Genomic DNA, 15,365 nt, shown 5'->3' with positions numbered 1-15,365 from the left:
TTGCTTTGTTGGGGAAATTTTTGTGGAATGTGTGTATCTAATCAGTCCTTGTCACACTCTCAGAGGGTCTCAGCACCTGTGTGTTTTTGCATTGGTATGAAAAGGAAAAGCATTACCTTCCGTTCATTAGAGTATTGGAACACATTGTGGAACAATAGAGGCAGACATGTCCACATCAGCAGAAGGACCAGTGACCAGTTCCAGGACTAGGAGCAGTGTCCCCAGAGACATGGTATTATTGTCATTGGGGACCTATCCAATGGATTATGCAGCATCATTCATCTAACCCTAATGCAGATTACACAAGCAGATCAGTGACTGCAGGCATCAGTGCCTGTAATGGCGAAACAGGTGCTTATACCATGGACTTTTGAAGTTAGGTGAGATAAAGCCAGCTGTGGCTTCTAGAAAACCTGGGCAAGGCCGATGCAGTGGTAGACCTGCTATTGATCTGGTGACCATTCTCACATCTGAATGCATTTCCTGTGTGTCCAGGGCACTGTAATTGTAAAAATGTGTTTGAAATTAAACTCTCATGAAATGAGGAGAGGAGAAAAAAAATGTACTGTGTGCCAAATCAAAGTTCCTGTCTGGAAGGCAAAATGTAGGCAATGTGTGGTTGTTGCTCTTTCAGACATGCATTAGCTAACATGTAAGAGAAATATGTGTATCAATTTTAATATGGCCTTTTCCTAAATTCCATTATCTGCTGAAAAGTAGAGTGTTATCATGCACAAAGGAAGGCTTATGTAAGTTTAAGCCAGCTTTTAATATAAGCAGGCAGTATGTTTCAAGGTTTGTCAGACACTGAGCCACAGCACACTATTGATTAAATGCTCCATTGCAGACCAAAAGTGAGTCATCAATTTTTACTTGAAATGAGTTGTATAAAACAACACATCAACTTACTCTGCCATCTGGTCCCGTCCCATCCCGTGACACACGTCTTCCCCGCCCGCCCCCCACCCCCAAAAAAAAACCAGACAGACATGTTGCCTGATCACTGTAACTACTAGTTTTCACTACTGGTGCTGAGGAGTACTGGATATGCTGTTCCAATGTGGTGCCCATGGCGACAAACAACCATCTGTAGCTCATATTCTTCTATCTTCACTGTTTCACGTGTAACTCTCTCCTCAGAGAGCAGGAAAATGACAGTGTAAAGGGCAAATTCGAACTCTGGGCTGACACCAATAAAGGTGCTTCCAATTGGCTTGACTGAGCCCTTCCAGCTGAACTGGATGCTCAAAACTTGGTCATCGTTGTCAGGCTGAAAGCATAAACAAAACAACAGAATAATCTGCTACACAACTGTAACCAGACAGATACAGTTTCCAACTCCAGATTTTTGAGGGCATCACAAGATTCCTTGCTCTGCCAGGCTGGACCATAGCCTCTTCCCTCTCTTCTGGACCATACATGATCATTTATCTCAGTTAAGCTTCAGCAGTGCTGTGATTCTGTAAACACCAGCACTACCTTTTAAAATCATTTTTACAAAAGCAAGAAGCTGGACTTGAGGGCATGCTAGTATTTCTTCTGCTTATATACACCTGGACAAATTAGATTCAAAGCAGTTGAGCTTTACAATCATTGCAGCATTGTGCCTTGATTCATTACCACATTTTTTCTCTCTGGATACATTTGTCTTATTTGCAAAGGCACCCTGCTTGTTCTTACCCTGGTTTTGTTCTTCCGAGCGACATATCCCTTGTAGTCAATTTGGTTGCGCTTTTCCTGAAGGTAAAATTGCACCCAGTTGTGCAAACCTAAGATCTGTTTACCACGCCTTGTTTCTCCAACAAAAACATGTTCAAAACCGCAAGAATCAGGTCTGTAATAAACCAAAGAAAAATGTATAGGTCTTCTACATGTATAAGTAGTTCAAACTGGCAGAGGTAAAAGGCAAGAAGATGCACAAGCTTGCTTAGGTTAATTTGTGAGCAGATTTTTTATATGTCTGGGTTTGTTGGGTTTTCTTTCTTACTTTGTACAAAACTTGCAATGAAATCTAGCCACGAAGTCTAAATTTGTATTTGGTGATAAAGGTTGCTAGTAAATGCCACAGATGCATCACTGCTGCTTATCTAGATTTTAGCAAGGCTCTGACACTGTCTCCCATAACAGCTTCAAAGACAAACTGATGAAGTACAGATTAGAAAAGTGGATGAAAGTCTGTGGTTGAAGGCCTGTGATTAGGGACACAAAGTGCCGTTGAAGGCAGCTCACAAGTGGTGTACCCCAAGGGTCAATACTGTTAGTATCCAATCAGTAAGTCTTTAAACATGATCCATGCAGGAGCAATGAATACATGATTTAGTCCATATTCTGGGGCTGTATTCCAGGTTTGTGTGTAACGGATGGCACTTGGGCTTATATTTGCCTAAGTCAGAATAGTGTAGAGATTATCAGGGGCCATATCCATCAGACATACCTGTCTCCTTCTTTCCTGGCATAGAGCTGGAACCAGATGTCGTAGAGCTGATATTTGAAGTCGGCAAGGTTTGGCTTTGCTAGTCTTTTTTTAATCAGATAGCGATGAGCTAGCTGAAGGATAGAAAACAAAGAAATATACACAGTTTACTTTTTAATTCAGTATTTTCAGCTACTAAAAAGATCCACGTTACTCACTTTCATGACTTCTGTCGCTAAGATGGCATCAAGAAAACAATTGTTTTCAACTATTTCTTCTGGAGTCACTACTTCTTCCATACCGGTTGATGTCTCATAGTTGTCCAACAAGGAAATAAAGGCTGCAGAAAAAGACACACTTTCAGCATGCTCATCCTGATGAATAGGCCATATGCCTAATCATACCTGTGATCCAGTCATTAGAGAGTACCATCATAAAAAGATGCCATGTAATATGCCCCTTGGCAGCCCTTAGAGAAAGACATTCTTTTATATGTCAAATTTCATGCTCAGGTACACTGTTGGGTGTAGGTCTAGAGGTGACTCAAGGCCAGACCACCTCTGTACTTCTTTTTAAGATAAACAGCTCTCTACTGGCCTTCCTTATGGAACCAAGTGCTGAAGCAATAATGACCTTCTACTGAAACTAATCATATCTGACCACCAAAATTACAGACATAGGCTTATGAACTTGAGCTATGCTGGAAGAAGGCTTTGTGAGTATTACTTTAGTAGAGGAATAATACAGCATAAAGCTACATGAGAAGATGGCTTGAGCTTGAGCACGTAGCCACTGAGTGTATGGGTTCATTTTCTTCTTTGCACCCCTTCTGCCACCTGCTCCCTCCCGTCACTTCATCTACTCATGCTCTGACACTCAGTGCCTGAGTGCATGAGGGGCTGATTCAGCACACCAAGCTGATGATAGAAAAATACTTGAGGTCAAACACCTAAGTCATTTCATGCCAGGTTAGTGAACTGAAGGGATGCAGTGTAGGGTTCAGGGAGTACCAGAGCTGCCCTCACTAGACGTGGAATTGTGTGGCTCAGAGAGGAGTTGAGGGGAACAGAAAAAAACAGTGGTCCCCACGATGCCAGCTGTTCAATCAGCTTAATGTAACTCCATCTGGGGAAAAAAAAATCAAGGAAGGAAACACACATTCATAGACATGGTTGAAGTATTGCCCCCAACAGAAATGCAAGAAGTAGATGTGGACCTAGTGCTAGCTGAAGGGTTAGAAGCTGTGAGCAAAGGAGGAAAGATGACATCAAAGCAATGAGAAGAGTCTTATCTATTTCACTTTGTAGTGGAACAACCACAGAGAAATTCAGATTTTGGCTAAGGGGCAAAAGGTTGAGGCTACAGGCAACCTCCATGCAAATGTTGTAGAAACTACCTTCAAATGACATGTGGCCTGATGATCCTCACCACTTTCCAAATTGTATATGATGTTATATTTTAAGCCAACACATAAAAACCAACATGGATTCTTCATGTCATTTCCACCATTAACAAAAGAACAGGTCTCACTTGCAAAAGTTTTTATGCTCTTCAGGTGTTCTTCATTTACGTTGTGAAACAGACGTCTGGCTGCACTGTCCTGGACAGCACTGTCACCTTGCTGTGTGGCATGTGCTCTTCCCTAGGAGAAACACCAGAGTAAAACAATGAAAGAAGTAAGAGAAGACAGTGCCTGCCTTTGTTCCAATCAAAACAAACCCCATAATGCTATCAGGATTCTTTGTTAGAAATGGCCTTCCTACAAAACAAGAGAAGACATTACAGAAGAACTGCCAGCATAAAGAAAAAAGACGTAATCTCTGACACCGTAAGAGCCTGAAATTTCTCTGTTGACTCATTCTCAGCGATGATTGTGATGACCCATGTGATAGCTCAGTTCTGATCAGTAATTAGTTGTGCTACTATGCTATATAAATAACAAATGATAAAGAGAAGTAATGTAGAGCCAAGGCTCCCTCCCACCATAAAGAAATAAAAAGGACATTTGGGCACCTTCCTTCTCTCCTTCTCTGTTCATTTGTAATCCACAGACCCACTGCATATAGTTTATGAGGCTATGCAGTACAGCAAAGGGATTGTTTCTCTCCTGAGTCCCTACTCCCCAAGCTAGGCAGCCTAATTCTCCTGTCCTTCACGATAGTGCTTAAGCAATCGAACTCCTGAGTAGGCTTCCTCAGGCTCAGCCTTTGTTTTCTCTTTCTGACTTCATGACTGCAGCCCCAGCCATCGCTCCAGTGCTGATGAGATGCTGAGATAGTTCTGTACATCTCCAGCAGCTTCGGATTGGTACACCCTGGTGCTATGTACAAAGTCTTCAAAGACTTCTGGCTGGCCACGTTTAAGGGCATTTTAATCAATGTTACCAGTAAGCACATCCATAACAGAAAGGAGGCTTTCCTGACAATTTTCAAGTTTCTGTTCCAAAAAGAGCATTCTCAAGGAAAGAGGAGAAAAAATGAGTAGCGGTTTGTTACAATGGGCAAGGGGTAACTAGAACCTTGTTCTGAGAAATGGAGAAACCATATGGGAGAAGTTTTCCCCACACACATTTTGGCCTGAGGTAGGTACCCCTTTTTAAAGTTTATCAGCAACAGAAGATTGTATCTTATAATATGAAGCAACTTCAAAATAAAGTGCTTGAGCACTTGTGTGAGTACAAAATTGGATACTGAAGATTCAGTGGCCTGCTGCAATTTGTGACCAAGACACATGGTCATGGTTGCGCTACACTGAGCTGGCAAGGAGTGAAATGTCTGCACATCAAATCTGATACCCACTCCTTCCTCACAGTTCCCTGGAACCGGTACCAACAACCCTGAAAGCCTCTTCATCCACACCTCTGTGCTACTCCACATTCTCCAGTAGAGTCCTCAAATTCTTCCCTTATTTCCCCAAGAATGACTTGGGACCTATCTCCCCTTCTCCCTTGCTGCAAGTCACACAGACCATATGCACAAGCAGTCATACACACATAAATACACTCAGTCATACGTGTACAGAAACATCAAGGGTGGAGGGGACCTCAGGACAACTCTAGTCCTGCTCAAAATATGGTCAACACTGAATTCAGGTCATATTGCTCAGAGTGTTGTCTTGTTGGGTCTTGAAAATCTCCAGAGATGGAGATTTCACAGCTTCTCTGGGCATCCTGTTCTGGTTGCATTTGTCCTTGTTGAATTTCATGATGTTCCTTCCTTAGCCTATTCCTCCAGCCTACCTAGGTCCAGCTGAAAAGAAACCCTGCACTTAAGCGTATCAACCTCATCACTATAGTTTGCTGTCATCTGCAAAATTGGAAAGGCTGCACTCCATCTCCTCCTCCAGGCCACTGATAAAGATATTAAATGTTACAGGACCCAGGACAGACACCTGAGAGACTCCACTTGTAACCGATGCCCAGGAGTGTGGACCATTAATGTGTTCTCTGTACTGTTCCTTCTCCTAAGTGATTCTTCATCATTAGGAAGTTTTCCCTACGCCAATTGTGAAAATGATGAAGCATAGGCGACTCTTTTAGCAAAAGGCAGTTTTGCAGACAACTTTTCCTACAGTACCATACTGCCCTTAATCCTCATGTGACTTAGCAATAGGTTACCTGCAAATCAATTGTGTAGTCTTTCCCAGGCATGAGGCGGTTAACATCCATATCCCACATCTCATTGAAAAGTTTAGAAAGTTCATGATTTAAGGCCTTCCTGTCAAGAAACCCAGAAAAATACACATGTTAAAAAAGACATGTGCTGTTATTTTTGCAAGTCACTTCTAGAGTCTTCTAATATCACTCTATGTTCTGGGTACTAACTTGTCATCAGGAGAGCTTTGTCTTCTCCCCAACCCTTGCTGTCAGTGCTGCTCTGAAAACCTTAAAGCCTATGGTTAATGTTCATATTTAAAGAATGGAGGTAACCTGTAAGAAAACTTGAGCCTTCCCTAAGGTTATTTTAGACTATATTTTAAATAGTTTCTTGTTAATAAGCCTTCCTGTGGTTTTCCATGTACTGAAAAATGAAGATGGAGGTGTTTCATTCAGAAGGATTCTATGTACCAACCAGAAGCAAGCAGGAGATTATTATCAGCGTGCAGCAACACTACACAACAAAACGGGAAGCAAAGAATTCTCTCTATGATGCTTTTCTAGCAGCAATCTTATATACACTTTTCCTACCTGTTTTCCTGCAATACTTCACACTAGAGATGCTTTCCTTTGCCCATACGCGTGGATATCCTACCATAAAGTTAGCGTGATGAAGAGTGACTGACTCTAAACACAGGGTATGCATACAATAAAATTCTCTCATGCACCGATCTCTGATACACGTACAAACCTACCCAGGCTGGTCCTTTCCTCATTTTAACGGATTTTTGTCCTGCATAATAGTGTATAGTTTTCAGAAGTCTATCCATCCATCTATCAACAAGATTTAGGAAGGGTTGTTACTGTGATGAGCTGCCCAAAGGTAGCTCCAGTTCCAAAGTCATTATGTCCACACTAACATGTAAGATCAAGACAAAGAACAGAGTGGAGAAGAAAAAGAAGTGCATTAATCTATAAATGACTGACAGTTGAATTAATCGGTTACAAACCAGCACATGCATTGAAGCCCAGAGAATTTTTTCTTGATAATTTTTAATTTTTCCTCAAAAGTAGATGTTCTCAAGGAAAGAAAAAACGTGTGGAAATTTGTCAACAATGCGCATTTATTTCAAATAGACATTTGGACAACTCGCCATGATTTTAACAACTGGTTCTCCCAGATTGGACCAAGGCACCTTCAAGCCCAACTCTGAACCTCCTCTCTGATTACTGTTATGTCTGCTATTCTGGCCAGGATGGAGATATTCTCTGCATCCTCCTGCCAGCAGCAAATTCCATGCTCTCTAGCAGAAAGAGCAAACAAATATTGTGGTAAGGTCACAAACAGTCTTCTGACGTGGCAGCCTTGATGTGAGGCAGCTTGGGAGCCAGGAAGAGCAAAAAGTGAGCCAGGCAGGCACCTGCCCTGTTGTTGGCAAGGGGGGAGTAAAAGTCATAGCAGACAATCAAATGGTGGGAGATTAGTGTAGTAGTAGTACAGCAAGATTTTATGTGCTGCCTTCTGTCCTGGACTGCACTTCATGGCTGGTTCAGAAGCTGTTGGTCTAAGTTCTGCATTGAAAGAAACAGAAAGTAGAAAACTGTGCCTGGCGAACTGGGACTTTTCTTTTTACATTATTGAGCAACTCTTTTTCTCCAGGATTGTCTGTGTAACTGTGGAATGGAACTCATACGGCCTAAGATTAAAATCTTGAAAAGCATAAGCAATCTGAACTTAACTCCTTCAGAGCTTGAAGCCCAAAGGAATTTATACCCCTGAGTTAAGAGCCAAAGGCAGGCAGTTTACATTAATGCACCAGAGGAAGAGCTGCAGCGGCTGAGGAGCATAAAGAACATATATGATATTCATATTACACTCAGCATTATTTAGGGTGGGGAAAGCAACCTCCTACAGAAGGGCAGGGCAGACAACTGTAACTGCTTCGGCTGCCACACCTCAGTTTGCCTGCAGCTGGGAATCTGAGCCATCATGTACCTCAGCTACGCTGGAGGCACTGACGGTCCGTTTTTGCTTGGGCTCTGCGATGCTTTGAGATCATTGTTGATGGGAAAACTACAAGAACACTTGAATTTTGAACTCAACTTGAGTAAGTGTCAATACCTGAAAGAAGGAAAAGGTCTAAAAATTCTAGTATATGAGAGCCAAAGGATGTGTTTGTTGCTAGGGTTAAGCATGAATATGAAGGAAGATTTCTGCTTGGAATAAGTACTTGCATGGATCTTACAGTGGAGCAGAAGGAGGCTGTCACAGAGGAGCTATAGCCAGCTCTTGTCCAAACCTCGTGCTCTGCTTATACAGCCTCAAGTGTGGCTTGAGGCATCACGTTATTAGTACTGGCTGTGCAGCCCAAACGAGGCACCTGCTCAACTTCACAGGGAGTTACCCTCACAGCATATCACAGAAGTCACCAACAGCAGCACGTTTATTTATTTTCAGCTGTACCTCTACAATCTTTCCAGAGTCTTAAGAAGAGTAATTCCTTCTCAAGAGAGCTTACACACTAACACTAAACAGAAAATTGTTTATCTCACCAGTTTAGCTGAAGTCCCAAGAACAGGATCAGCAAGTTCACAAGAAGAGTACCGGAGGTGTTTGTCAAACTTCAAGTGCCGTCTACATTCATGTTACCTTGGACTGACCTACTTTTATTGGATCACTTTTCTCCTGGGTTCTGGACCCTTCTGCTGTCTACTCCTCTGCATCAGCTTATCGCGTCTGTCTGAGTACCACCATATTATGTTTAATACAGTTTTTACTTTGGAAGTAACTACCAGTGGTGGATAGGAGTCTGCTGTCTGCTGAACGTCCAAGGTATGTGAAATATGAGGGGGGGATGTCAGGTGGGTTTTTTTTTAATATTTTGTTCCATATATATAGTATTTTATATACATATATTTTAGTATGTATGTATCTTGGTAAAAGTCACCTAAACAGGAAATCTGTCATCCCTTCAATACCTACTGCTTGCTCTTGGTCTGCTCTTGGCAGATTTTTCCTGTGTTTATAAAGGACTGTACGGCTCCATCTGATCTTTCCTTCTCTAGAAATGTTATGGAATATCGCATGAGCTCATGGAGGCAAGCCCAAAGTGTCTGCTCAGGAGAGGGTTACAGCAAGAGCATATCTACAGATTTCAATCTCATATTTATTTAATAAACATACTTCTACTAAATGTGTTGCTGCATTCAGAAAATGTGTCCCAAAACCCTAAAGTCACTTAATTGTATAAAATAAAAACGTTTTCTCTGCTGCTTCTTTGCTGGCTGCTACCACAATATCATAATGGACTTTTCCTCTCCTTTTTGTTGTCCCTTTAGTTTCTAAACAGAGCAGAGCACCTGTACACATTATAACTGAAGATTAAAGAAAAATATATCCCTGCCAAAGCAAAGAACTTGTTTAGCAACTTACACAATCATCTTGTAAAAACGCCTTCTGGACAGTATTTCTTTAAAAAAGATCCATAAACTTAGCTTACACACATGAGGTGAGACAACTTCAAAGAGAAGCAGCCCAACACTTTCATGAAAATCCATGACACAGCATTTAGGTAAGGTTTTCCTGAAAAAGAGTATTGTGTATTTACTCTCTGGTTTTCAATACGATTGCATGTATGACTCAAACCAGAGATTTTTATCATTAATTCTCAATCCCCTCCCTATGGTGAAATCTCTCAGTTGTCAGATTTGTGCTTTCACATAGAATATATTATTTCTGTGCAAGAAGTCTGGCCAGTTGGATTTTGTCCAGTTGGAGTCTTGCTTGGCTGTGCTTACGTGCTCAAAGCACCACCCCATGATGATATTGTGGTAGCACCCAGCAAAGAAAAAGAACACAGTCTGCACTTGTAAGAGCTGAGAAAACTTTTAGGGGAGACTCTTTGCAATAGTAACTCTATTGCACCAGCAGTGCAGCTAGAGCAAAAGAATCTAACATCTCCATTTTATTATAGCTTTCAAGTGAAACATTCATATTGGTGTGCCTGTTTTTCCAAATTATTTTCTTGCATGAAACTTTCATTCTATCCAAAACAATGGCCCAAGAAGAAGTATTTTAGTGCTATAAATCAGAAATTACTCAAGACATGAAGAGAATTAAAGGGTCAGTGGCAAAGCATGTGAGCAAGTCAACAGCGTCAAAGCAAGAAAAACAAGTATTGCAAATGTGTCACATGGAGCCCTGCAAAGAAGGTTTGATTGAACATCTTCTCTAAAGTAAATTTACTTTCAGAAATCCTTTGAACAACTTCCAATTGTTACAAAGCCTTTAATCTTGGCATAGAGAAGAAAAACATTTGGAAAGCCTGATGAGCAGCCATTTACATGAAGTTTCCAATAATTGAAAAAAATTGGTTCAAATGTGGTCAAATACATGCATCATCTTATATGGTTGCTGGAAGATACAAGCAATTATCTCAATTTTCCTCTTATGCCAGTGTGTATGTCTTTTACCTGAGCCCAGTCATGTTTTTCTTAGTTCAAAGCTGGTATTTGAAATATCAAAGGATAAATAAGACAGGTTTCATAGGTGGAAAGGAAAATGCATTATCAAGGGGCAAACATTAAAAGTGGGCAGTTAATCGGCAAACACTCTGTCAAGGTCCTGGGCAGGCAGGTGATGTTTGCAGAACCAATTCTATGTTATCAGCTATATTTAAGCAAAATCTGAGCTTAGCATCACCTTATTTTAGCTAAAACAGATTATGATTCAGGTGTTTCACCAATTTTTTTATGCTGAAATGGGTTACTAAAACAGAATAGAAAGAGGAAGCAGGGTTATTGCAGTGCTGCATTTCACGTTAACTCCCTTTTACCCGTTTCCCAGACGAATATATCCTACCCCACTGCCCTTCATGTTAGAGAAGAATTAGTATGATTTTCTCTTACCCACTAGCCATGTCAGGAAGAAGTTCTCTTAGCAAATACAGTGAGCAGGGGAAATGCAACCTGAAGCTCAGCAATCCTCCTGGTAGTCCAAGGCTCTTATACTCCGCTTGCCCTCTGAGGACTGTCACTCAAACTGACAGCGCAGGAAGGCAAGGCAGAGACAGGAGGTGCCAAACCACAAAAGAAGACGTGGTGTGTAAGCACAGTACGACGTCCCACGCCTCTCTTGGCACAGGCACGCTCAGAGCAGGAAGTCAGAGCCACCTCTTCCAGGCTCCCGCTTCGCCTTATCGCCGCAGACAATTGGTACGGCAGGGAATACAGAAGGCGACGGCAGAGAGACGCGCGGCGACCGCCGCCTTCTCCCACCTGGGTTTTTAGATACGATCCCGAGATACTTGTACGAACTTCAGACATGAGTCATGGCATTGCATCTCCAGTTATGTTGGATTACTTTTTAACAGATTTTCTAGGTCTCAGCAAGAATTTGGGGCCCAGAAATAAGCACTTCAAGTCTGAAAGCCTTGACTGAGATGGACGGGCCGTTCTAGTCTTGCTGTTCTATATACAGTCAAGTATAAAGGCAGCACTTTGCATGCACCACTGGAAGCAAGTGGTGGCAGGTGCTGGTAAGTGCAGGTACCCACTCCAGTGCCTGTCCTGGGAAGCGTGCATTCATTATGTGGCTAAATTAACCTTCAGATGGTTTAAAGCTTATTGGTCTTTGATTGATACTTTAAAAATTTTCTTCATAATAATAATTAATTCCTGAAAAACATAGCTTTAGGTTTAAACTGTATATATGCATATACAGAAGCCAAAATGGTTTGATGTTAGGCTACCAGTTATACAAATGGTTTTGCACCTCTGGTCCATGTACCCCTTCAAACAATCGTATTAGAGCCATACAAAGCTGCAGGTAATAAGGATGCCTGCCACATGGAATTGCATACAGGACAGGACATGCAGCTAGCTCACTTAAAAGTGAAGCTTCCTTCTGACACTGGTAGGGGGAATTAATGTATCTCAAAATTTAATATCCTTCATTTGAACAGAATTTTTTCTTTACCATTTTTCGTTATTATTTATTGCAGTTCTGCATAAGAATGATAAATGACAAAAATACAGTGCCGGTGTTTACCAGCTGAATGCAGGAAGTCTTCTCCTAGGCTTTTATTTAAAATACAAAAGATAATGGGCATATTCTGTCCATAACAAAGTTGCAACTACTTTATTCACATGAGTATAAAAAGCCCAGATGGGAGCCCAGGGAATTTCCATTTACAAGCGTCATCATCACTGGAGTCAGCAGGTTCAAGTTAATCTTTGATAAAATTACAGGTAAGATCAGAAGCATCGCTAGTGATTTCATAACCAAACTTGTATTTAAATCTGTTGTAAAACTTCTGCCCTGTGATTTAGCTGTTGAGCTAAGAAAAACTTAAGGATCCCAAAGAGTGTAAAAGGGTGTGTTTGCCAACAGAAATGAAGCACTGATCAAAAGCAAATGAGATCAGCGCAGAACCTGGGTCGTTCCCGGGTCTAACGCAGGCAGTAAGAAAACCCAAGTGTCCAGAGGGCGGCCTTGCTAACACCGTGGGTTGGCTTTCTCTACTGGAGAGACCAGGCTATGCTTTGTCAAACCCACTGCACAGGGCAGTGTACATTTGTTGCGCTGGAGCTGGGGTCAGGCTCCCCCTGCTCTCTGTTCCTCTTCTGCCACAAGGCGATGGGGAGAGTATTCGGTGCTGCCTCACTCACATGTTGTTTTAGGGTGGTTTTGAGGATAGGTAAACACATATACACAGACTACAAGGGGAAAACGCAAGCGTTTTATTAACTAGAGACATGCATTACACTAAGGGTGTTTTGCAAAGCAATTGTCTTACCAGCCTGAGGACTGTGAGGAAGATGGACCATCTGTACATTCTTGTGTCGTCCTGCGCCGTGAGCCCAGCCCAGCAGTCGGTAGGTGCCAGCTTTACATGGGCGTCCCCACGGAGGCAACGGTGACCTCGCAGTACACCGGCCCACTGCCCTTCGGGAAATCCCGGTATTTATACATTTGCAGAGGAACGGGTTTCGACACATGTGGCCAGTGAGTGTCGGAACACGCCTCGGTTGCCACCTCTCAAGACAGGGAGCCTATGGCGTATGCGCCCGCTGGCCAGCTGTGCTGCACGCGCCACAGCCATCCCGTCTATTGGTTCGTAGGCTTTGTTCACGCGGCATATTACCATAATCCAGCAGTCACATCTCAACCATGCTCAAGCCAATAGCAGAATGTTGCAAGGCAAACAAAATTGTGAATTGTGCTTTATATTCCTCCATTACTGCATGTCTTCCACATCCTCCCCTAGCCTTGATCAACTTTCTTATCTCTGTGGGCTGTTTTCTCTCACCTAGCATAGCATCTATTTCTTACCCAGCCATTCGTTTCCTCCCATGCTAACTGCAGTTTTCTCACAGACCAAAATTCCATCTGTTAACCCCTCCACTGCGGTTTTCTCGGCTATCTACTTCTCACTCGGTGTCCATCCATGGACCAAAATTCAATATTTTAACCCCTCCGTGAACAGCATTTCTAAAGCAATGGAGCAACAGACTTGCGGAAGACGCTCTGCCTAACAGAACTGCCACCTCAAGCATCAGATGCTGCCCTTCCCCAAGATCAAGAAAACACTGTGAATAAGACCTGTTTGTAAAGCACGTAGGCAGGTCTCTGTGTTTCTGGCCTAAATATTTTGCTTTTCTAATCAAGGTGGCCAATGGATAAGTGCTGGTTTGTCACCTCTAGTCAGGTGCCTAAACTTTCCTGAAGAGGGAAAGGGATCATTTAGAGTTAATTTAAACCTCTTCGGTGGATCTAGAGAGGCTGCATGAGAACACTGTGCTTTACAGGCTTCCAGACCAAAGCAGCCAGGGTTCACACACACACGAAGGACACGTCTGTGCTGGACAGGCTCAGTGAGGGAGACTGAGTAGAAGCTGGCAGCTACAGCTGTGCAGATCTACAACGGGCTTAGTCCTTTCCCTGGAGAAGCCAGAGCAGGCCTTTTGTTCATCTTTTGTGTGTGTATATAGGGAAGAGGAAAGTTTCTGAGAAATTGAGTTTGCTGGACATTCCCATGGGGGCTTTGGCTATTGGCCACCAAGTCTTGATAAGCTGACTGACACTGAAAAGCACTGGAGACACAGCATGGGCTGGTCCGTGGGAACCCAGCAAGGTCAGATCTCGCTGAAAGCAGGGAGCAAGGACTTTGAGGTCTCCACCCTTCCCTAAGCATTAATTCTCAAGTTGGAGCCTCACCTGACAGATTGTCTCCCACCAAGCGCCATGGTCTCTGTGCCCAGACTGTCTCTTAGTTATCTCCTCAGTTTCCTAAGCCTCAGCCTCTCAATCCTGAAGTCCTTCTTCTCTCTAGCCTATGGTGTTATAATTTCTCCACTTACTTGGGAGTTTCTGGTGCAGCAGTCCTCAAAGAGAAAAGTAACAGGATTAGAGCCAGCCAGGCACATTTTTGTCATAGAAATGCCAGGAATAACTCCATTCCTGCAGCTTAATGTCTTTATCTAGACCATGCAGTGATGTGACCTGCTTACCTTTAGGTTGGTCTGTTAACCTGCCTTTATTTACCAGTGCTAATTCCCAGGTTTAATAGATAAACAGTAGCTGACTTACGAATGTTCTCACAGCCAGATGAGCTGTCTGCACAGAGAGCAAACCCAGAGGCTGGGAAAAGAAAGCAAGTGCTTGGAGACGCAGGTGGCTCAGAACCCCTGTGTGAGCTGAGGGGCTGGGGTAGGAAATTTATTATTAGTTTTTTAGTCTGAAGATTAGAACTGTCAAGCATACGCCCTCCTTGATTTTGTAAGGAGAAACTGTGCCTAGGAATCATCAAGGCCTGTTTACTGCAAGTTAGGACATATTAATTAAAGAGCTTTGGAGCATTTCATGTTTAGCACAAAGACGCATTTGCTAATTAGTCATTAATTTGTACACAGAAATGTAAACTAAAATTTTAGGCAGTATGGCTGAAGCATCCTCCCTTGTTCCACAGCTTGGTCCTCGAGCCTTTTGGATAAGCATTGCCGTTAATGAATCTGGCTGTTGGCCATCAACCAGCCAAGATGAGACAGGATGGATTCCCAGAAGGATTCACAAGTCCCAGCACTGGGCATCCTGGCACTGGGCATCCTGGCACCCGGGCACCTTTCTTCTTACTCTGGGTTGCAGGTGCTGGCTTTGAAGAAGTGCAAGCAGGTGAGGTTAAGGCTCGAGAAGTTTATTTGTTATAACAGTGATTGTGGTGGTGACACAGAGCAGTTAGCCTCTTCTTATCTCAAAAAGATAGCGGGGCTTTGATTCCTGGTTAGAAAAGGAAGATAACTGTGAGTTATCATCCTCGCTTTCCCCCATCGTTACTTACGGAGTTAAGAAAGGGCGAA

General features: G+C 42.7%; 1 protein-coding gene across 1 annotated transcript; it reads right to left on the bottom strand.

Moving 5' to 3' along the window:
• Positions 1-1,012: 1,012 nt before the first annotated feature.
• Positions 1,013-14,255, bottom strand: LOC309404977 (poly(U)-specific endoribonuclease-A-like; the record flags this gene model as incomplete). Its single annotated transcript, XM_081999637.1, has 7 exons — positions 1,013-1,270; positions 1,681-1,834; positions 2,435-2,547; positions 2,632-2,753; positions 3,944-4,055; positions 6,030-6,129; positions 14,227-14,255. 7 exons carry the CDS (start codon positions 14,253-14,255, stop codon positions 1,013-1,015), a joined length of 888 nt encoding a protein of 295 aa, XP_081855763.1.
• Between the last annotated feature and the right edge of the window lie 1,110 nt (positions 14,256-15,365).

This window comes from Phaethon aethereus, assembly GCF_964289735.1.
Source record: "Phaethon aethereus genome assembly, chromosome: 1".
NCBI classification, from domain to species: domain Eukaryota; kingdom Metazoa; phylum Chordata; class Aves; order Phaethontiformes; family Phaethontidae; genus Phaethon; species Phaethon aethereus.
Note: the sequence above shows the minus strand (reverse complement) of the source record. Positions and strands in the feature narration are given on the sequence as shown.